Source organism: Physeter macrocephalus, chromosome 14, assembly GCF_002837175.3.
Source record: "Physeter macrocephalus isolate SW-GA chromosome 14, ASM283717v5, whole genome shotgun sequence".
In the NCBI taxonomy this organism is placed as follows: Eukaryota; Metazoa; Chordata; class Mammalia; order Artiodactyla; family Physeteridae; genus Physeter; species Physeter macrocephalus.
In genome coordinates, this window is record NC_041227.1 from 59,958,638 (window position 1) to 59,982,314 (window position 23,677).

Here is a 23,677-nt window from a genome sequence, read left to right on the forward strand (position 1 = left end):
CGTGATGGGTGGGGAACCCCATTGTGATCCAACACACATCCAGCTCTGACCCATGAGCTTGCCTGAGCCTGTGCATATTTTTCAGGTACTATCCAATGGGCCACCCAGCCTCTGTCCACCTCTACTTCCTTGCTGACCGTTTCCAGGGCTTTCTGATCAAGCATCATGCTACCAATCTGGCCGTGAGCAAACTCGAGACCCTGGAGACATGGGTGATGCCAAAGAAAGTCTTCAAGATCGCCAGCCCACCCAGCGACTTTGGCAGGCTTCAGTTTTCTGAGGTAAGAGGCCAGAAACTATCACACGACATCCCCTCTGGCAGTCCACTTGCTGGGTTCTGTTTCTCCTCTGACACTTGCAGTTGGAGCTGGAGGAGAAGAGGACTTGAAGAGGCCCAAAGATAAGCTGGCCCTGTGCCTGGAGGAGGTTCAGGGTGGTCAATATCAGTGCACAAACCAACCTGGAGCTTTGGTATATTTTTATAGTAGAACTTCTATTCCTTTGCATTTTTCACCCTAACCAGTGATTCCTCCTAAACCTATGTTAGTAATAAACCAATAACAAATCAGTTTCCTACTGAAGTTGTGGCATTAGTCCCATCTTACAGATTGGAGAACTGAGGCCTATAGAGAGCCAGTGATTTTCTGGATCGTAGCTAGGAAGCGGAAGAGCTCAACATTGAATCCAGGTCTCTTAGGCCACAAATCCCATGCTTAATTGTGCTTTTGTTTCCCCAGTTCCTAACACAGGGTTTAACTCAAAGTAAGCACCAGATCAGTCATTGAATGGATGAGTGAATGGATGCATGCATGCATAGAGGGATGGACAGAGGTGTCAGTGGATGGACAGGTGGTCTGATGCATGGATCCATGGAATGCAGTTTCCACCTCCCCAGGACTGCCTTGGCTTTTGGTTATTTTTCTGCCTGGGGAGATGGATTCATCTAACACCGCCCTTGTAACATCAGCCCTACCTCGAGACCTGCAAGGCCCTACCCGCTCACTCTTCTTGCATCTCTGTCAAACATGCCAAGTTTGTTCCTGCCTCGGGCTTGACACATGGTGATCCTCCTTCCTAGAATACTGTCCCCCAGGTTTTCACCTTTGTTGTTGTTGTTGTTCATTCTGATCTAAATCCAAATAGTGCACCTTCAGAGAAGCCTTCCGTGCCCACCCACTTATGCCACATTTCTACACCCAGCACATCCCTATTTTATTTTTTTTCTTAGCATTTACCATCTCAAATGATCTTGTTGATTTCTCTGATCACTTGGTGATTGTCTGCAAGAGAGCAGAGACTGCAGCACTGGCTCACTGCTGTACCCTCAGCACATACAAGAGTACACAGCCTTCGTAGATGCTGAATAAGATTTCTGAATGAGTGAGTGTGTGTGCTTGGGTAGTGATGCTGGTGGGAAGGGGAGACATGATCAAGCTTGGTGAGTGTTGCCCACACAAAATTCCAGCACCTGGTTTCTAACTTCCCCGCGTCAGCAAGAAGCGAAAGAGGTGATTCATTCCCGGAGTTCAACATTCCCAATGCGTTTGGCTGCTGGGTTAGGGATGAAGAATCCTGTTTCAGAATATGGAGAATCTTGAAGGTCAGGAGGAGTGGGGTGGGAGGAAGTGTCTGAGTTGCTTACATTTTCCTTGCTGGTCTTTTTCCAGGCCCTCTGGCCCCACCTGGCTGACCTGTGCCCGACTGGATGGGCACTGAACAGCCAGGGGTGGAAGTTTCTTGTTCAGCCACCATTTTCGGTTAAGGCTCCAAATGGATTGGCTGGATCCGAGCTGCCACGGGAGCCCACTCCATAAATTACTGGTGTCAGGGGGCAGTTAGACACTGTCCCAGTTGGATTCTGTGCTGGGGGCCCAAGAGGCCAATTGAAGACATTAATGTCCCATTAGGGAGATGGATGCCTGGTGGCTGGGCTCTCCCTGTTTATCAGCCTGCCAGTGGGTAACTGGGCACTTCTGGCAGTGACGGATGTTGGCCACTCCATGGCTAGTGATTTGTGAGGGTTTCCGCTTCAGCTCTGGTGCCCTTGGTGTGGGAACCACCCAGATCTCTGGCAGAGTAACAGCATGTGATGCAGGGAACCCTGAAACTTGTGTCTTGATTTTTTTCCCCTTAGTTTTAAGGCAAACAGTGTAAAATTGGACGAGAAGGGGGGAACGAACTGCAGGGCCACTTTGTGGGCTATTGAGAACCTCCGTCGTGTCGGCACTGTCCCAGGGTTTTGCATAGGGCCTGGCTCATGGCAGGCGGCCAGTGTCATTGAATAGCTCCAATTTCTCCATCCCTGGGAGTCCCATGGTAGTGGCTTAGAGGAAAGATGCTCCTTCCTTCAGCAGGCAGCCCCCAGGTGCCTACAATACATGAGGTGTGGGAGGGGCAGTAGTGTACCAGACAGACCAGACCCTTGTTATTGTGGAATTGCAGTCCAGTGGGGCACTCGGCCAATGAGTGAGCAAATAAATGAACAAAAACGCTCCAGTTAAAGGCAAGTATTATAAAGAAAATAAAACTTCATTCATGTGATTCCTGAGGACTTGAGAGGCTGGTAGGGACAGCTTTCTGTTACCAAACCAAACTTGGGTCTGCTCACCCAAGCACAGCAAAGCCAATCTACTGACACCGGGTTGTGGTGAAGGAAAGCACAGTGCTTATTCTAGGGCGCCAAGCAAGGAGTCCAGGCAGCTAATGCTCAAAAGACACAAATTCCCTGATGGTTTTTCGGGAAAGGTTTTTAAAGACAGGATGAGGGAGGGCGGATGTTGGGTGCATCATCAGCTCATGGACACTCTTCTGATTGGTTGGTGGTGAGGTAATCAGGAGTCAACATCATAAACCTTCTGGTTGCAACCCATCTGGGGTCTAGTGCTTGTGGGCAGCATACAGTTAACTTCTTCCACCTGGTGGGGATTTCAGTATCTGCAAAACAGCTCAAGGATATGGCTCAGGATATTATCTATAGCCCTTGAGGAGGAACTAAAAGGTCCTTGACTTTGTTTAATGACTAAACTATTATTATTTTGTCTCACTTGACCGTTTTCCTTTCTTTCTGAATTTTCTCACTTCTCTACTTAAATTTATTCTTTGGAACTCAAGGAAGGCCTAGGAGGCTAAAGTTTTTATTCCAGACAAGAGGCAGGTGGAGGACCTAGGAGGATCTGTCTGGGGAAGGCCCCATAGAGTCCTGCTGGGTTACATTTGATGGAACGATTCATTTGGGAAGGCTTTTCTAATGAGATAACTTTAGGGTTGAAACCTGTAAAAGAGTCAATGGTGGGAAGACCTAGAACATTCTTGGATCTTCCAAGAGAAGAGCATGCACAAAGGTCCTGAGGCTCCAGGAAGGAGCTTGGCATATTCAAGGAGCAGCAAGGCCAGTGTGGCCAATGAGCAGGAGGAAGGTCTCAGAGGGGCCAGAGGACAGATCACGAGGGGTCTCACAGGCCCTGGAAAGAAGTTTGAATTGCATCTTAGGTGCAGTGGGAAGGAAGCCTTGGTGACTTTGAAGCTGGGGACCAGTATATTGAGCTTGAACTTCAACACGTACTTAAATTTGAGTAGTTGACCACTTGGCAGTGAATGGCAGTGGACTTCCACAGTGAGGCCTGGTGAGAAGATCTTGAGGGCCACAGATGATGTGACAGCAGTGGGGCTCCCTCTCGGGCAGCCCCACCTCCCCTCATGTTTGGAGGTGGCAGCTGACTTCCTCCTCCTCTCCTAGATATAGGACAAATTCAAGTTTCCCACTGTCAGCTGCTCCACGACTCTTCCACCTGGGTTATCTTGGTTTTAGAACTCAGACTTAGGAGACTTGTTCACCGCCATTTCTCTGGGGGATCCAAAGATGATGGTCTGGACTGTGCCCCCACTCTCCCCTAACGGGTCACACATCCCTTCCTTAAGTAGGACCCCAAAGTGGTTTTGTGATCATTGATCCATTTGTCCATGGGCTTGGCTCCTAATCATTCATGACATATGTAGATGATGGATGGACTGATAGATAGAGAGAGATACTGAGTACCCACTGCGTGCTCAACACTCTTTTAGGCACTAGTGATATAGTAGTGTACAAGCCAGATGTAGTCCCTGCCCTCATGCAGTTGACAATTTGTTTTTTTTTAAATTTTATTGAAGTATATTTGATTTACAATGTTGGGTTAATTTCTTCTGTACAGCAAAGTGACTCAGTTACACACACACACACATGTATGTATATATTCTTCTTCACATGACAGTTTTGAGCTATGGAGAGAGACATGTAAATTAGAAGTTGTGATACTGTGCAAAACAGATGATAGATAGATAGATAGATAGATAGATAGATAGATAGATAGATAGATAGATAAGTTAAAAAGCTATGCTGGGCAAATGCTTAGACAAGCACATCAGGGGTGCCTGTAAGCAAAGAAGGCTTCCAGGTAGAGGTGACACCTGGGCTGAGAGCTAGATGATGAACTGGCTAGGAGGAGGGCAGGGAAGGAAGGAAGACTGAGCCCGAGAGAGGGCCGGGCGTGGACGGAAGATCAGGGGAGAGAGAGCCCTTCTGGCAGAGGCGCCCGAGAGTGTTCCAGGGTGGCCTGGAGCAGGGGGAAGTAGAGGGGAGGGAGAGGGATGGAGATGAAGCTGGAGTCGGACCATAAAGGACCAGACCTCGCAAGATAGGACAGGAGGAAAGACTGGACTCACGAACAGTGGGAAGGAGCTGGAAAGGATTGTATGGATGGAGGTCGCAGGATCAGGTTTCTCTAGAACAATCTCTGACTTAGAGGCCTAGCTTGCATCCTGCCCACTCATTCATTTATTTCTTCAATAGACAGTGGTGTTTTCATTCCTCCCGTGTTTCAGCCGCTGTGCTAGGCCCCAGGGGTCCTCAGTAGGAGCCAGTACCTGGAGAGGGTGGCAGGGTGGCAGAACAGGCCAAGATCTCCCAAGGCTGGGAGGGACGGCTGCCTCTGTCCCAGCATGACGCCCTCTGCTGCCCCTTAGGACAGCTCCTCAAGGCCAATCTTGGCCTAAAGATGGAAACCTGAAGCAGGTTGTGGGCCTGTGAACATGCACGTATTACAACCACCCCGGTAGGTGGTAGGTGCCCAGCACATATGTTTTGGATGGATGAATGAATGAATGAATGAGTGGGTGAGTGAGTGAGTGAATGGGAGGCAATATATAGAAGAGTGAATAAGAACCCAGACTCTGGGGTCAGACTTCCTGAGTCCCCCTCACTGATCAGAGCTAGTCATCCAACTGCTCTGAACCTCAGTTTCCTCGTGTGTGAAGTGAGGATAATGTCAAGGGTCCCCCCTCGGTGGAGTTGGGAATGTTAGCCAAATCGATGCACCCACCCACTTAGCAGTAGGTCTGGCACACCAGAAGCTCTCGGTAAATATTGGCCGTGGAGCCCTGTGTCCTAGGTATAGTAACTTGTGGCCCGAACAGCGAGAAAGTAAACCAGCTCATGTTTGCACTGCACATGTGAAGTCTACTCAGGGTGTAGACACGTTTAGCCACACCTGCACCCCAACCTGCACACACACACAGCAGAGCCGCTGCTCACGGAAGGACCACGGCAGCAGTGTCCTTGTAGTGTGCTCATCACCTGCTACCATGTACCCACACGCTGTGTCTTCAGAACAGTATATTAAACCTTCTGGGGGAGAGAAGAGCCCCTAATTTAATCTGACTTGAAATAGTATCAAAGCTCAGTATCAGAGATCTATGTGGTTAATTCATTTTTTGCCAAGTCATTCATGCATTCATTTGACAGGTGATTGATGGAGCATTGATTGGGTACCAAGCACAGTGCTGGGCACCAGGAATCAGCAGGGGACCAGCCACAGGGATTTGAGCAGTGAGGGGACATTTCCCAAGGTCTTTCTGGCTACTGGGTGGAGAATAAATTGCAGGCAGCAAAAGGGGAAGGATGGAAGCCAAGAGCAGATTTCTGGGGCGTCAAAGCCATACACACACCCCGCTGGCTGGCAGGAAGGATGGATATTGTACAACCATCTCCCACCCCTAGAGTCCAGCTCAGAATGCTTTAGGGAAGCCAAAGCTGTCTCTTCCTTGGAAAGCTATCTGAACTCCTGCAAATGATAGGCGATACTAAGGGACCCTCATGTTTCCTAGCTTATAATAGGGCAGCTCCAAATCCTGAGCTCCACTCTTGTTCAGAATGATTGTACTAAAAAGAGGCACATTATCTGGAAAGCCAGTGACCAAAGTGGAAATCAACTGCACCTGTTGAGTGGCAGGGTGTATGTTTCCATGGAATGGCCTGCAGAGCAGGTACTCATTCATTCCATGTACACACCACACAGTAGGCACAGGAGGCCCAAAGGTTTAGTGAAATGGACCACAGGCCTTGTAATCCTTCAGACTAGGTCCAAATCCCAGGTCTTCTGCTTACTGCCTGTCCAACATTAAGTTACTGAGCAAGTAACTTAATTGGAGCCTCAGTTTCCTCATCTGTTATATGGGTACATGAAGCCCAATCAGCAGTATCCTAGGCCTTCCTAAGAGGCCCAGTGATTTCAGAACTCACTCTCCTGTTTCAGGTCGGCACTGACTGGGATGCCAAGGAACGGCTCTTTCGCAACTTTGGGGGTCTCCTGGGGCCCATGGACGAGCCAGTAGGCATGCAGAAATGGGGGAAGGGCCCCAACGTGACTGTGACTGTCGTCTGGGTGGATCCCGTCAACATCATCGCAGCCACCTATGACATCCTGATTGAGTCCACTGCCGAATTCACCCACTACAAGCCCCCTTTGAACTTGCCCCTGAGGCCTGGGGTCTGGACAGTGAAAATTCTCCACCACTGGGTGCCAGTCGCAGAAACCAAATTCCTCGTCGCACCTCTGACCTTCTCAAACAGGCAGCCCATCAAACTGGGTGAGTACTTCCAGTATTTCTGTGGGGTAAATATTCCATTGCCAGAGGCCTCCTGGGTCCTTCACCTGGGTGGGCAGTGTTGCTCAGACATGGGGCATGTGGGCCACCTTAGAGAACAGTGCTCTCTTTTCTCAGGATTTTTTTCCTGCTCATTTGTCATACAGAACCTTCTAATTTTCTGCCTGTCTCTGCACACTGAGATGATGTTATCTGTCTCTGCATTAGACACCTATTTATTAGATGCTCTCTCACTGGACTTCTAGAAGGTCCTGATCATATTTAAGACAGGTGGGAAATAAACCCAAGCTGATATTGAATTTCAGCAAATCTTGTTCAATGTTTTTAAAAAAATAACGAAAATAGGAATTTCTGTTCATCAAAAGCATGATATACTAGGTGAGGAGACATATCACATACTACTATTTTCACACACAAAAAAGTACTCATATTTGGAATATACAAAAAGTAGTACTCAAATTCAGAAATCCCCTAAGTCAGAGCAAACTACAAGCCGCAGGCCAAATCCAGCCCACTCCCTGTTTTTGTAAATAAAATTTTATTGAAATGCAGTCACACTCATTTACATATTGACTGTGGCTGCTTTGGGGCCACAACGGCAGCATTGAGTAGTTGCCCACAGAGCCAAAAGTATTTGCTATCTGGCCCTTTAGGGAAAGGGCCAATCCCTGATATAAAAGAAAGAAAAAAGAGAGAGCATGTGCACACACATATAAAAAGATGCTCAGCCTCATGAATAATGAGAGAAATGCAAATTAAAAGCAAAAAGAGATTCCAGTTCACATCTGCCATGTTAGGACATGTTTGAAGATGAGACAGCATCATTTGATGGTCAAGATGGAGAATAATAACTGTCCATGTAAGTGCTAGTGAGAGAGCCATGTAATAAAATGAGTTCGCATTTGCTGGTGAAGTTGAACATATACACATACCCTACCGCACAGAAATTCCACCCGAGGTAGAGGCCATAGAGACTTGTACAGAAATACAGCAAGCTGTTCATAATAGCGCCAAACCAGAACCAATCCAAACGTCCGACATCCAATGGACCTACAATGTGGTCTGTTCCGACAGTGGAGGTCTACGCAGCAGGGAACACAGCGTAGGACCCTCCACATGCTGATCTGGATGAGCCTCTAGAACATAATGTTAGGGTGGGGATATCATAATTACCATGCATGTATTTAAAGTTCAAAAACAGGCCAAGCCAACAATATAGTATTTCAGGATTCATGTATCAGTAGAAAGCTGTGAAGAAATGAAGGAAATTATTAACAGGAAATTCAGTGGTTCCCACTGGGCATGGGGTCAGGGAGAGGGGTGTCAGACTCCTAGCATGCCTGCCTTTTTAATTTTTTTTTTCCAAAAGGGTTTCTTTTATTTTTCTATTCCCCACCCCCCTTTCTTTTATCACAGGTAACGTCTTCCTCCCTGCTCAGTCCCATCCCCAGCAGTGGCCACTGCCAACAGTTTGGTGTACAGTCCTTCTAGAGGTTTCTCAGTGCTTTTGAAGCATTGACATAAACACAAAATAAATCACAAAGACATTGTCATTTTTTTAAGAATAGAATGATACACTTTGTAGTGAAACTTCCTTTTTTCACTTTCCGAGTCAACATATGTAAAGCTGCCAGCTGCCTAGTATTCCTTTGGGTTAAGGACCCACAGTCTATCTGTCTCTACCCCACCCTCGCCTGGGTAGACACATAGCTTCTTTTGTTGTTGTTGTTACAGATAACACTGCAAAGAAGATTCTTGAACCTAAGATAGTATGTGCCCATGAAGATGCATCCATAACATAGATTCCTAGAAAAAGGATTTCCAGGTCTCTTGGTGTTTGAAATTGTTCGCCTCCATTTAACAGATCACAAACCCAGAAGCCAGAAACGCATTACAGCCTCTGTTGGCTAAAAAGAGCTCTGGGCTGGGTGTCATTTAGCCAGTGACACAAGGAGAGGGGGACATAGATATGGGGAGGGGCACCTGGAGTCCTAAGAAGGGAGTGTTGATATGAATTCTGTCAATTTCTGCTAAGTTTTTGTGCTGAACAAGCAGAAAGATTTGGACCTCATGTTTTCAGGTAATGGAAGTCTGCTTCTCCTCTCCCCCATGAAACAGGCAAAAGACAGCTCCTCCAGAACTAGCGGGGCCAGAGCCCACCCACTTAGGGTCCTCAAGTGTCCCACTGATGAGGCTCACATCCTTAGCATCTCTAAGGGTTCCCAAAGCCAGACGTGGAGGAGAGGGATGGAAATGGCCATCTCCTCTTTGCTTCCCATACAGCTAATCGGACAGAAAACGAGTGACCCTGAATCCATCCCTACACCTCAGTAAAATAGCCCGGGGCCATTCATGGGGTCCTGATTTTTCCGATCTTTTCTCCTGGGATTTCTGAGGACAGCAAGGCTCTCCCCACGCGTGCCCAGGGTGAGCCAAGGGTCATTTTACCCCACTGGGAGCAGCCCCCCTGTCATCAGTAATTGTATCTGTTAATGATGTTCTGGTGACAGGGAACACGAAGGTGGGAGCAATGCAATTTGTAAAATGATCCATCAAGACTAATTTGCTATTGATGCATCCCTGGCAATCTCAAGAAATCTGATGAGGTGGAATTGAGGGAAATTTAATTATAGAGGGGAGCATTGTGGGCTGATGCTATAATAGCATTTCCCACAGTAACCTCATTTTTCATAAGGGTTTTCTGCACCAACCACAATATTTGGTTCCCAGCGTTCAAATGTTTGTTATCTCCTCTTTTCACTTTGAATGTCCTGCCTTTTCTCAGTTTGGGTGTCTCCCCCAGTCCCCAGCTTCTCATCTCTGCAGTCCCTGCAGAGATGAAGGCGTTGAGAGGCTCTAGTAGGGAAGTCAGGACCTGCTCCAAAGAGAACAGGCTCTGTCCTCCTGAAAAAACAGAGGAAAAGAAAACAGGGTTTTTTTCCTGAAAACCCTTTGGTGGGCATCAGGGAGAGGTGGGCCAGACTTCTTAAGGAACTCGAGAAAGAGAAGCTCTGCTAAGTATAGCAAGACGGGACATGTCCTCCAGGCGTGCTTCTCGGCTTTCTCCCACCGGTTACCCTGCAGACCAGAGTCCAGCCCCCCAGCTTCCTGGGGCATTGGGAACTGAAGAAATGACTTTCTCGTACATGCAAGTCAAAGCATATTTTTAATTCAACTAGCTTTCTCATTGCTTTTTGTTTTTTTTATAAATTTATCTTATTTATTTATTTTTGGCTGCATTGGGTCTTCGTTGCTGCGCGTGGGCTTTCTCTTTGTTGTGGTCGGCGGGCTTCTCATTGCGGTGGCTTCTCTTGTTGCGGAGCACGGGCTCCAGGCTCGTGGGCTTCAGCAGTTGTGGCTCACGGGCTCTAGAGTGCAGGCTCAGTAGTTGTGGCGCACGGGCTTTAGTTGCCCCGTGGCATGTGGGATCTTCCCAGACCAGGGCTCGAACCCGTGTGCCCTGCATTGGCAGGTGGATTCCTAACCACTGCGCCACCAGGGAAGCCCTCCCATTGCTTTTTGAAGGGCAGGCATATATACACGGTCTTTCTTCCTCACTCAGGACCACACATATTAGAAAGTAACGTGCTGATTATCCAGGCTCTCCTGGTTGTCTCCAAGGGTGACAGCCAGCATCAAGCAAAGAGGAAGCTTTGTCATCTGAATGCTGCATTGTCTTATAAGGAGGTTTCTTCTAATCCTAGTGATCTTGGCTATAGCAAAACCTGACTTGGTAAAACACGACATACCAGAATCATTAGCCAGTCTTTTCAAAAAATATATTCTTGTGTTTGGCAATGAAATGAGTCATGAGTGGGAACGTCCTCAAAATAGAAACATCTAGCTTCTTTCCTTCAGCCCAAATGTCTAGACTTTCTGCTTCCCCATCTTTAAGCCCTGGGAAACAGTCACTGTCTCTCTTGTTCATACGTTACTTTACTGTTTACAAAGCACGTGAACTTCTACCTGAGCCTCGTGCCAGCCCTGTGAGTCTAATTGCTGGAAGGGTGAGTATCCCCATTTTGCAGATGGGGAAACCAAGTCTGCAAAAGACTAGCTCCCAGATGGAAAAATAAAATAAAAAACAAAAGCATTGTTTTAGCTTCCTGCTGATGTATGAGCCTCTTGGTAGAGTATCATAATGACAAGAACGGGCTTTGGAGTCAGCCAGCCCTGGATTTAACTCCAGGTCTGTCTCTAAACTATAGCTGCTTCCATTTCCTCATCTGTAAAATAGGGATGATAAAATCAGCCGTATAGTTGTGTGTGTGTGTGTATTGTGTACTAATAATGCCAATAATAATAATCCTAGCTAAACTTGCCCGAGTACTTAGAATATGCCAGGCACCATTTTAAGCACCTCACATGAGTCAGCACATTTAATCATCACAAACAAAGCTACGAGGAAGGTCCTAGCTCTCCACCCATTTTATTGATGAGGAAGAAGTCACACACCTGGTATGTGGGACGTGGGGATTCAAACCCAGACAGCCTGACTGCTGTCCCCGAGCTCTGGCATGAGACCCTGGTGCTCAGCAAGGCAGAGCCGTTTTGGGAGCCAGCTGGACCTCCCACCCCACCCCACTCTGGTCCCAGCTTCGTGCTTTCCAGGACTCCTTGCTGTGGGCCATTCATGCCCCACATCTTGGACCGAAGCAGAGATCCATGTCTTATACAGAGTTCATGGTGGGCATTCAGCAGCCAAGAGCGGGGCTGCTCACCAGGCTTTGAGGTCCACAGACCCGGGTTCAAACCCTGGCTCCAACTGTCAGCACCTGTATGATTTGGGGAAAGATGCTTAATGAGGCTTTGCATCCTCTGTTCCCAATGCCTGGAATTCTCTTCTCCAGGATCTGCATGTGGCTACTTCCTTCCCGTGAATCAGCACTCAGCTCAGATGTCATCTCCTTAGAGAGGTCTCCCCTGCCATCCCAACTAAAATAAACACCCTTGTCACTCTCTAACCCAGGAATCAGCAAGCTTTTATTGTAAAGGGCTAGATAGCAAATTTTTCAGCTTTGTGGGCCCTATACAATCTCTGTCTCAGCTACTCAGCTGTGCTGTGGTAACAGCCATAAACAGTATGTATCCAAATGGACATAGCCGCGTTCCAGTGAAACTTATTTACAACAACAGGTGGTGGGCCGGATTTGGCCCAAGGGCCGTAGTTTATCAAGCCCCTGCTCTGACTCAACACATCCCACTTATTCCCTTCATGACACTTAACCACTTTCTGGAATGACCTGATGTATTTACTTGTTTCTTTCTTTATTATCATTCTTCCTCCACTGGATTGCAGTCTCCTTCATTGTCTGGTTTGCTCCACCACAGAATAGAGCCTGGCACTTAATAAATCTGTACCAAATAAATAAATGAATGAATGCCTTGCAGATGTAGATGTTTCGTAAATATGTGTTGAATGAATTATTGTCTGGACTATAGAAAGGGCTCCATAAATACATGCTGAATGAATAAATGAATAGACCATGCCCTGCACAGAGTGGGCTCATACCTGTTGAAGGAATGTCCTCGTAGGCTCAGTTTCTTTGTCTGTACAATGGGAGTGCTAAAAGAACTTCCTCGTGAGATTGTCCCGTGAACTGAATGGTGCCACGCAGCGCCCAGCACGGTGCCAAGCACACAGTAGTAGGTGACCGGTCCCTGGCTCTTGTAATGATGTAATTGTTCCCTTTGGCTTTCAGAGGAGGCGTTGAGGCTGCACAGCGGACCCCTCCGCAGCGCCTACATGGAGCAGAGCTTCCAGAGCCTGAACCCCGTCCTCAGCCTGCCCATCAACCCCGCCCAGGTAGAGCAGGCTCGGAGGAACGCCGCGTCCGCCGGTGCCGCACTGGAGCGCTGGCTGGACTCGCTGGTGGGTGGGATGTGGACCGCCATGGACATCTGTGCCACAGGCCCCACCGTCTGCCCGGTCGTGCAGACCTGCAGCCAGACGGCCTGGAGCTCCTTCAGCCCTGACCCCAAGTCAGAGCTGGGCGCGGTCAAACCCGACGGCCGGCTCAGGTAGCACTGGGCACGTGGGGGCCCCAGCGGATCTCAAAGGGGAAGCAGCCAGGGGGCCAGTGGGAGCCGGACCCTGGCCCCCCACCCCCGGGGGGTGCCTTTTGGGAGCGGGGCTCTCCTGGCCATCGAATGACGGAGAGGGAAGGTTTGGAGGCCGAAGCAGGTTCTGCCAGCCACCTGCCCCCAGCCGGCCGGCTCCCGGGGGTGGGGATGGCTCAGTCCCAGCGCCGTGGTGGTCTTACCTCTTCTGGTTGATCCTCGCGTGCTACAGGTTCCTTGTCTTCCCCCTCAATGACCTGACCCCCACCCCCACCCCGCCCAGACGAGTGATTCCAAAACTTTTATTTTGAGCAGCAGAGCTTTGTTTACTAAGTCGTAGGCGGAGGGAGGTTCAGGGTGAGGATGAAATCCAGGCTGCCTTGGTTGAAGCTGCGAGTGTGAGATTCTTTCTCAAAGCTCAGCCCACCAGGCAGTCCCTTGCCAAGGGCGTCTCCTAAGGTACCTCTTCAGAACCCAAGGGCTCTGCCAAACCTAGTTTGAAAAGCACTGCCCAGAGGGTGGGTTTGATCTCCAGCCCCGCCCTTCAGCTCCTCTTCCTGCTTCTCTGGGCCAGGAAACCCTTTTGCCAGCCCTGAAGTGACAGGACGTTAAAGTCACGCTCGTGGGCCCGTCCCCAGGGAGGTAGCGGGCTTGGCAGGGCCTCCCACCAGCCCTTCTCAGGTTCAGCCGTCCTCCTTAGTAACTAGATGAGCCGGAGAGCCTTCTGATGTGCCATGGCCAAGGTCCACCCAAAGTGTGACTGCCAGACATCCAGGCCAGCCTCCCTCGAGGCAGAAATTGGGCAATGCTCATGAGCATGCGGGTCAAGCCCCCAGCCGTCCATGGGCGAGGAGACCGAGACCGTGACCCCTCTGGGCCTTGACAGTGGGAACTTCGGGGACCATGGCCACGAAACCATAGACGTCCTTGGGAGCAAAGCTCCTGAGCTGGTCAGCACAGCAATACCTGCCACGTGCCTGAGCCCTTTGTTCTGAGGTCAGGCGTTTGGAACATGTGTGAAGCGCACACTCGGTGCTGCTGCGAGCGACCAAACCGCATGGAACAGCCTTTTCACGGCCAGGAAAAAGCATTCCAGATTTGGTTTTTAAATTCATGCCCTTTCTTATCCAAGGTGCCAACAGGCCCATCTGACACACGGTGTGAAAGTGGGAAGCTTGAGTATCTGGTTGTTTGAAACCGAAAGAACAGTGTTATTCAAATTGCTTGAGTTACTAGAAACCCAAAGGGTTTCCTTGCCATGTGTACATCGGAGGGCTGCCCTGCTCATCCGGAGACCCCTCCCCAGAAGCCCCCTCCTCCGCTGATCCCACCCTCCCCCCAAGGACAGGGTTCTCTTGGAAAGAGCTGGTCCTTGTCGATTTCCCTCCTGAGTGGGTTTGAAGGTACCGCCGTTTGCTCCTAGTGACCTGTCAGCTGTCGCCCCTACTCGCACCCCCGGCCCAGCAAGGCAGAATGTCCTACGGGCCATGGAGGATATAGAGAAGGGACACTTTAGATATTTATTATTTATATGTTTTAGTCAATGACTAATTAGTAGGTGCTGTTTTTGCAGCTTGTCAATTACGTTATCTTACTAACTGAAGCTGCCTTTATTCACAAAAGGCCCCCTCCCCCCTTCCACTCCCTCCCCTCTCATCCCCCAGCCCCTCATGTCTGTCTCTTTCTGTCTCTCTGCTGCTTTATCTATCTATCTATCTATCATCTCTGTCTCTGTCTGCCCTGCGTTCTCCGTGTCCTCAGTGGGAAGCAGGGGACTTGGACACCATGAGGAGAACGCCTCAACCAGCATCATCCGCTGGCCGGAAGTGGGGGGCCCTTGGGAACAGTGGCGCCTCGCTCTTCCTCATGCAGGGTGTTAGCGTGACTCAGCCCTCCCTCCGGCTCTGGGGGTGTTGGAATTCCTGAGCCATCCGCCCCCGCCCCCCTCCGCCGGCACAGGGATGCGGCAGGCCAGCCACTTGCGAAGGGAGGCTGTGCCGGCTGCTGCGGAGCCTGGGGCGTCCCCGCTTCCTCCCTCGCTGCCCTCCCGCGACCAGTCTAACCGTGGGCCTCCATGTGAGGGAAAGCAGGCTCCCTCCACGCCCTGGAGGAAAAGAGATCTAATTTAGGAAGATGGTAGGGGGGTCAGACCCGGCCAGGAGAGCCCAGGAGCTGGCCCAGTGTTTCCAGGGACCTCGGCGTGGCTTTCTCAGAAAGCCCACGTGAGCTCCACATGGTTTCGCAAGTTCTGTGGGAGCCAAGAGGCCCGTGTCACATCCACTTTCTGCCCCCGGCCTCTGCCTCTGGCCAGGGCCTCCCTGAGCCTGTGGAAGCTGCCCGGGGAGCTGCCCTTTAACCCTCCTCGCCACTAGGGCCCTGTGTGTCATTTGTGATGGTTTTGGGGGCTCTGCCCTGGCACGTCCCTGCGCACCCATGGGCCTGCAGACTCCTCGACGGGGCCCCTCCTGCACCCTGACATTGCTGACTCCTGTTCCATCTGGGAACAAGTGGAGAAATGGCAGAGCTGGCTTACTCTGGGGACGGTCCCCACCCCCCCACCCCAGCCCAGGCCCCATTCCCTACTCACTGCCAGGAGACTGGGCAGCTGAGGAAGCTCATGGGATGTTCCTCAACCTCCTCTGTTTTTGAACCAGAGAATCACTTGGAAGATGTTACATTTGGCTTTAAGGAAAAAAGGGAGCATTTCAAACAAAGCCCAGGATGATTTGAGCAAAGGTGATGTTTTCCCAGGGGAAATAGTTTAACTCATTTTTGTAATCTACCTGAGGATGATTTATTAGTTAGAGGCCATTGGTCAGGCAACCTTGAGCTGTGGCTGCCTGAGGGTTTCAAAACCTGAGAACGTGGTCTCTGGAAATCCTGTTAAAGAAGCAGAGTGACTGTGGGCTGAGTCACTGACCAGGTCCTCGGACTTCAGGAGGGCTTAGAGGTGGGACGTGGGTTTGGGGGAGAAGGACGCATTGAATAAGCTGCGATGTTCTATCCAATTTCCCATTCACCCCTGTGACATTCGGGTGGAAACCAAAAGATCCCTTTCGTAGCCAAGTTCACTGGGGACTCAGGACACGCTCCTCCAGCAGCACCCAAGGGGGCTATGCTAGAAACAAACAGCTGTTGGCAAATACCCGCCAGATCGAAGCCACACCCTCTGGCAGGGGTTACAAGTGGCTGTAGGGTCCAGAACACTAGCATAGATGAGTGACGCAGTTGGTGTAAGACATTAGGGAGTGGTGGGTACTGTAGCCTGCAGCGTGCACATGACACAGACAAAAAACTACAGCTGCACCTCAGCTCCAGCCTGAGTTGCATGTGAGAATACGGGCACAGTGCAGCAGAATCATCTAATTTGATGATAAGGGAAGCTAGGCTTGTCCTGGTGGGGGAGGAAAAAGCCACCACTAGGAAGGGGCAAAAAACTAACAGCTTATGTCGAGCTCCAAAGGAAATGGGGACCTCTTACTAGTCATTCCCGTCCCAAAGAAACGGTCCCTCAGAGGAGAAGTGTCTCATAACTGGCGTGTTCAGCTCTCCTGGTCTCAAGACAGTTTGTACTGAAGGGAAGATGGCACAGAATTTGCAGACCCCAAGAGCTGCCCCTTAGACATACGGAGGTCCACATTGGCCTGGTCCCCACCTTCCACAATTCCATCCTATCAGGCGGAGAGGTCCAGGATGTGTTTCAGGAGGAGGGGTTGGCGTGTCAAACAGCCCGGCTCTCTCCAGATCCCAGGTTTTAGCAGCCATCTTGCCACATGTCCGGAAACATCTTCGGAAGCCGTGCTCACGGGAGGTCCTCTGTGCTTCTGCCTCACTTACCTTACTATGCCCATGGGTCAACCACAGGCGCTACCTCATGTGTCTGCTGAGAAGTTTACCGGGGTGGGGGTGGGGAATAAAGGTGTCCAAAATCTGCTGGAGCTAAATGCATAATCTATGCAAATTCTGTCTTTCTCTTTCTTTCTCTCTCGCTCTCTCAGAAGTATTATTTTTTTTACCTGGCAAACAAGATACTGTACAGACCCCTCTTAAGACTGAGGAGGGCTTTCACGTGCCACCTGTGTCTGCCCCTCACGTTGTCATTGGTTCTGTCCTTGCCAAGCCCCAGGCAGCGAAAAAGCAGCCCCCTGTCCCCCTCCCCTTGGCTGGGAACACTCCAGCCGCCTCTGCCTACACAGCCCACAGGAAAGCAGGTTCTGCACCTTGCCACCTCCGTTCCCTGCTCCATCCTCTCCATCCCTCATTTGCCTCCCTATCCTTCCCTTCCCCCACCCCCAAAAGCTGTAGGTTTCTCCTTTTTGAAATGAGGCCTTAAAATTATTTGGGGAAAGCTAACCGCCCTCCCCCTCCCATTTCCACCAACATCCGAGAAGAAAGAGCATCTTGAAGCTCTCAGGGCAACCTCCTAAGCCAGGGACTGCCAATCTGTAGCTTGCAGATGTGATAGAAATGGCTTCTCTGTGTCGTCTTGAAGAAAAATATTCTTCTGTTTTTCCTATCGGTAAAATGAAGGCTTGGGTGCTCATCTAAACCTCAGCCAACTCCCGAAGCACTCTCCTAGAGCATATCGCCACTGCGATGGGCTGCCGACATGGGCTTTCCAGCCCTCCCCCGCCCCCAAAGACTTGGTGACTTTAGGTACTTCATTCACGGGATCATTCACGGGTAAATCAGGAGAGTTTCTCAATTTATCTCTTCATCCTTCCTGCCCTGGAAAGTGATAGCATTAAATAGTCCCAGCGATGGGTCATGTTCTCAAAGGGATCACACTCTCCCTACTTTCAGAATCCCCCCATTTCCCTGCCATCGCTACAGGGCTGATGGAGGCCAAAGACAACCCCAGGGTTTTCATAGGAAATTCACTGGAATTGAGCGCAATCGTCTTTGTCGTCCTTTGTCTTTTTTTTTTTTTTTAATATATAATGTTGTCAAAGGCGTTTGGGTATTTTTTTTTAGAGGCCTCACAATAAGTTATTACCGTCCCCCTCATTGTTTTTCAAAGACATGTGGTGATATAGTTTTTAAAAAATAACTATTTTGTTATAGATCATAATACGCATAAAACTGTACAGAAATATTTTGTAATGTATTGATTTTAAAAAAAAGAGAGACTGTAAATAAAGTTTTAAAAAAAGAGAGAATTCGAAAGGCACACACTGTAAGATGTAGATATTTTGCTATTTATTTAAAGGAGTATTTTAAGAGATACTGAACTATCTGAAATTGACCAGTAATCAAAGTTCCAATCATCCGAATGCTTTTCCTCGCAGTAGAATGTGATTCTCAGAAACAATTGCACTACCCGCCCATTTTTGCACCTTTTCTGTCTTTTCATTTAGCAGAAAAACAACAACGAAATTGTGCCTTAGCTGTATTTTTTTGTCTAGGGGACTTTGTTTCTGTCTGACAAAGCAAAATTTTTTGCAGAAAACAGTGGATTTATTGAATACTGTATCATACCAAAAACACTGCAGGTGTATATAGATGCTTTCTGTCATACTGTGTTTTCAGATGCAGAATTTTAAAATTAAAAAAAAATACTGTCTTTATGGAACAGTGGGTGTATGACTTTTCAGTGATAAACTGCATCTTCATGCAATCCTGTATTCGCCCCCCTCCTCTGCACTGTCCTCCTGCTGAGACCATCTCTCCTGGGAAAACCTGATGTGTGCACACACTCCCTAATCAAGCCTGCTGTCATCTCCCAACCAGATTATTGCAACACCCTCCTGTAAATGATACCCCTGGTTAAGGTTTCTACCTTGGTTTTAAATCCCTTTGTCAAGTAGAGGATAGTGAGGAGGACTGCCATCTAAAGTGGCAAGCGTTTTCTATACCCAGCTGGCCGGTTGTATAGCAACCTGTTTTCCTTTCCTCTTCACTACACAGCTAGACTGCATTTCCCAGACTTCCTTGCTCTCAGGTGTGGTCATGTGACCAACTCCTGGCCAATGGCATGTGGGTGGAATGGATGTAAGACACTTCTTAGACCTGGCCCATAAAACTTCCCAGAGAGCTGTCTCTGTCTCTCTCTCTCTCTCTCTCTCTCTCTTTCCTCATTTACCAGCTCAAGTGTTTTAAATCATCTTGATTTGGGGCATTCATAAATTTGTCTATTCTACTGCTCTTCTTGAAAGCTTCACACAGCCCCCAACTTAAAAGACGGCAGAGACACAATATGGGAGGAGCTGGGCCCCAGATGGTGACATGGAAGACCACCCCTATTTGACTATGATGTGAAGAGAAAGAAGCATGCATTATGTTATGCCACCAAGAATTGATCTATTACAGCAGCTAGCCTTACCTTAACTAATTCATCCAGATATGGAAACTCAGTCCTCTGGGAAAGTCCAAGTTTCAGCCCCTTCATCCCACAAGTAAAGATACAGAGACTCAGATGGGTGAAGCTACCAAGATATGAGCATCATGGTCAGAAGTAGAACCAAGGTTTCCTATCCTGCAGTGAGACTTTCACAAGTCATTAGGAGGACTGGTTCTCCATTCTTTGGTTGGCCTCATTATGACATTTATAGTGACTCCTGATGGCCATAACCAAGGGTTGAGAGTGCCCAGGTGCTGGGTCACAGACATGCCTTTAAATCATCCTTCAGAATCCTAAAGGCAAAGATTGGCACTGAGACCCAGATGGGACTTTACAGCTGGAACAAAGTTGGTTAGAGAAGGTAAGTGACTCTATGTTTGGAAGGATGGTTGGACACCAGGTATAGTTGCCAAAACCTTTTTTCCAGTTGGGTCTTATAGCCAATCTCCCCCTCCTTTGCTCAAAGATAAGTCCTCCAAAAAAAAAAGGGTTTTCTTGCAAGGGAAGGATAAACTTCCAAAATCTCCATGGGAGGGAAGATCAAAGATCTTGTTCACCCAGTGTTCCCAGCACTTAGCACAGTAAGCCCAAGGTATGGGCACTCAGTGAGTATTTAGTGAATGAACAAGCAAATAAAGCCATATTTCTTAATTAACATACGGGCATGGGGTCATTTGTCCAAGATGCTGTCTTTACATCCAACATTTGATTGATAATATTTGGCAAAACATGGGTTATTGTAAAGTAAATAGTGATTTTTCCCTCCAGTGAGGATGTTTCTGGGCCTTTTTTTATGAAACAGTTGGTTGGAATTTCTTTCCTACTGATTTATTTGACCTGTCACATGTCACCTTTTGTTCAGAGAATAGTAGTGGTTGGCTTAAGTTCGTCAGATTAATCGTTTTAAAGGTTTTATTTTTATTTTAAGGGAACCCATTTTCAAACAAAATTGTACATTAAACCCCCATATTATATAAAAAAGACGTGGGGTCCAGTGGTTAGGATTCCATGCTTCCACTGCAGGAGCCACGGGTTCCATCCCTGGTCAGGGAACAAGGATCCCGCATGCCGTGTGGCGCAGCCAAAAAAAAAGTTGGGGGAGGGGAATTGGGGCTGGCAGAGAACAACAGTGGTTGCCAGAAGGAAGCGGGGGGCGAGGGAAATAGGTGAAGGGGATTAAGAGATACAAACCTCCAGTTATATAATAAATAAGTTACGGGAATGTAACATACAGCACAAAGAATATGGTCAATAATACTGTGTTCAATTTTTATGGGGACAGATGGTTACTAGAATTAGCTTGGTGGTCATTTCATAATGTATGCAAATGTCAAATTATTATATAGTACACCTGAAATTTACATGATATTGTACATCAACTAAATATTTCAATTTAAAATAATAGAATAAAACAAAATGAAAGAAATCGGGGGCTGGGAGGGCTGGTGCAGTTGAAGTGGGAGTGGAAATTGTCTTAGCATTGTCTCCCTCTCTCCTCCTCAGCCAGTCCCTTTGGTATCTCCAGGGGGTAGGTATGTAGACAACCATGCTTCAAAACTCTTACCTCTCATAGAAGTAGCTGGACCTTTGGTGGGGTTGGTTGGAAACCTGGCTGCCAGGGTGCTGCGAGTTGAGTTTTGGCTGGATCTCTGAGAATGAGACCAAACAAAGAATAGTTCACCCCTTAGCTGGTCTTGGAAAGTCAAAAGGGTGGAATTTTAGAATTGGTGCCCAAAGGAGGTATGGTTGGCCTGAGGTCAAGTGTTGGACACTCTTGATCCTGTGCCTCCATATTTAGTTGGTCTGATCTCCTTCTCTGCTGGGAAGCTGCATGCTGCCCCAACCTACATGGTCCAAGTTTCAACCAAGCACTCGATACAGAACATGTAAGGTGCCAGCTCCTTACAAGAAAATGTTCTCAAAATATGATTTTTGGATGTTCCTATCTACATTAGTCAGGGTTCTTTCACTTGGAAGTAACAGTAGCCCAACTCAAACAAGTTTAATCAGGAAGAGAATCTATTGACTCATGAAATTGCAGAAAAGAACAAAATTAAAATGCAAAGGACAAGAATGAGAGCCTCTCTAGGAGACTCAAGAATGGGAACTGGATCCTCAATACTCTTGGTCCCCTTTTCCTCCATTTCTGCTGCTCCCAGTTTGATTCTGTTTTCCCCTACAGACAGCTGGTGCCATGTGATAGAGAAAAAAGGCCCTAGAAGTCCCTCCTTCTTATCCTTTAATCTGCACAACAGAAAAAGATCTATGTCCTTTGTTCTCATTGCCAAAAGAAATGGCTCCAACAAGCAAGCTTGGGTCACATGCCCAGCACTGGACCTATCACTGGGGCCAGGCAAACAAGGTACTATAATTGGCTGAGTCTGGATCATGTACCAACCCCTGTGGCCAGGTGATCGGGTAAGAAACTGTGATTGGCAGCCCCATCCCAATCACATGGTCAGAGTGGAAGAGGAACATTTCCCCAAGGATGTGCTGAACAGACAAAAACAACAGATGTCCATCCACTGGTCACAGCCAACTCCTGGCTCAGGTGCTTTCTCAGCTTGCCAGTCCGATTTGTTCCTGTTCCTCAAATGCCCAAATTGTCTCCACCCAGGTCCTAGCTATCTTCCTAAAGAGAAGGATTCTGGGCATGTCTTGAGCAAATCATTTTAAATAAACATCATATAGATGGTAGAGATTTCACCTTCACTTAATTAGTTGTATTTATGCTTATGAAACAACATGATGAATCTCTCCTTTCCTCCTTGTAGCCTGGGCACAGGACTCATTTAAAAGGCTCATGTTACTGCCCTTTACTAATTATGGTAGATGGTTCTAACGTGCATCAAAAAACAGAGTCTGTGTACCGAAGACTCTGGTACAAAGTCTTTGTACCAGACAAAGAAGAACAACATCTTTTTCCATGTTTCTTTAGCATCAACCTCCTGGGCTCCCAGTCTCTCCTCTACCCCCGCAGCAGGCACCCAGAACCCTCATGCTAGCGAATTCATCCATGATGAGGTGACAGAGCCTTGCTGAGTTGGTGTTAAGGTTCTAAAAGAGGAGATGAGGAGGAAAGTAATGGTTAACCCAGTTGAAAAGCACTGATAGCAGATAAGCTGATGGACATCACAGCAGATTGGGTAGGACTCAGGACAAATATGGGAAAACTTTTCAAATCACATTATCAAGTCTGAACTCCTTACTACCAATTTTGCAGTGCCACTGACCAAAACAAGGACCCCTCCTCCAAATTTAGAGTCAGATAGTCCTGTGTTCAAACACAGATTTCATTATGTATTAGCTGAATCAAATTCCCTAACATCTCTGAGCCTCCGCTTACCTGTCCATTTGGTGATAATAGTTACTTACTCATAAAGCTGTTGGGAGAATTTTAGAAAGACAGTGCACGTAAAACACAAAGCCTACTGTCTACACTTAGGAGGAGCTCAAAAAAGGTCAGCTCCCCTTGTCTTCACAACCCAAAGGTAAAGCTCCTTGAGGGCAGGGACAATGTCTATATTTTCGGCACACAGTAAGGGGCTTGACACAAAATGGTGTGCCAGTGTTTGATGAATGAATAAATGAACAGGACTGCTACTACTTCCATAATTTCTTCAGAGGCGTTTCATTTTGTCTGGTCAGAACAATTATTCTCTATTTGAGAATCGATGTCTTCTCTTCATGACAAGGTGGAAGTCAAGGTGTTGACTTCTAAGATTCAAGTGACATTTTCTCAAATGCCCTGAATGAAGGGAAGCACAGCACTGCCCCCAATCTCTTTGGAGATTCTTGGGGAGCCTCAAGTTCAGCTACAACCTGGGTTCCACTTCCACTAAATTGGTTCATTTTACAAATCACTCCTCTCTTCTGCAGGTTTTTTTTTCAGTTCTAGGTACTTCTGCTGTAAGCATCTTTGCCATAAACATCTTTGCTGCAAACATTTTTGCCTCATAACTACTTGGCCATAAGGCAATCTTGCCGTAAAAGATAACTGGTTGACAGTTTGGTTTTAAGTGGTTGACAGTTTGGTTTCATTTCTTAGTGGACATAGGACTCTAGTTTTTACATTCCATCAATCTTAGCCCTCATGATAGTCTATACAGTGATGAGTAGGCATGGCAGTCTTAAAATAGTACATGATAACTACTTATATAGACTTGGTAGAAAAGACGGTGATAAAACTTACTGGAAGTGTGATTAAGAGAGTGTAAAGGGGCTTCCCTGGTGGCGCAGTGGTTGCGCGTCCGCCTGCCGATGCAGGGGAACCGGGTTCGCGCCCCGGTCTGGGAGGATCCCACATGCCACGGAGCGGCTGGGCCCGTGAGCCATGGCTGCTGGGCCTGCTCGTCC

At 48.1% G+C, this 23,677-nt stretch overlaps 1 protein-coding gene across 4 annotated transcripts in view; it reads left to right on the plus strand.

Moving 5' to 3' along the window:
- Window positions 1-23,677, plus strand: part of LOC102995802 (xylosyltransferase 1) — a 58,871-nt gene that overhangs the window by 31,514 nt on the left and 3,680 nt on the right. Inside the window, exons 6-8 of one of the 4 annotated variants that reach the window (XM_028500076.2) lie at window positions 86-281; window positions 6,570-6,903; window positions 12,624-17,210. In XM_028500076.2, the coding sequence (XP_028355877.1) occupies window positions 86-281; window positions 6,570-6,903; window positions 12,624-12,946 (853 nt within the window). In that variant the 3' untranslated portion in view covers window positions 12,947-17,210. The other 3 variants (XM_055090922.1, XM_028500077.2, XM_055090923.1) reach the window with 3 other exon arrangements.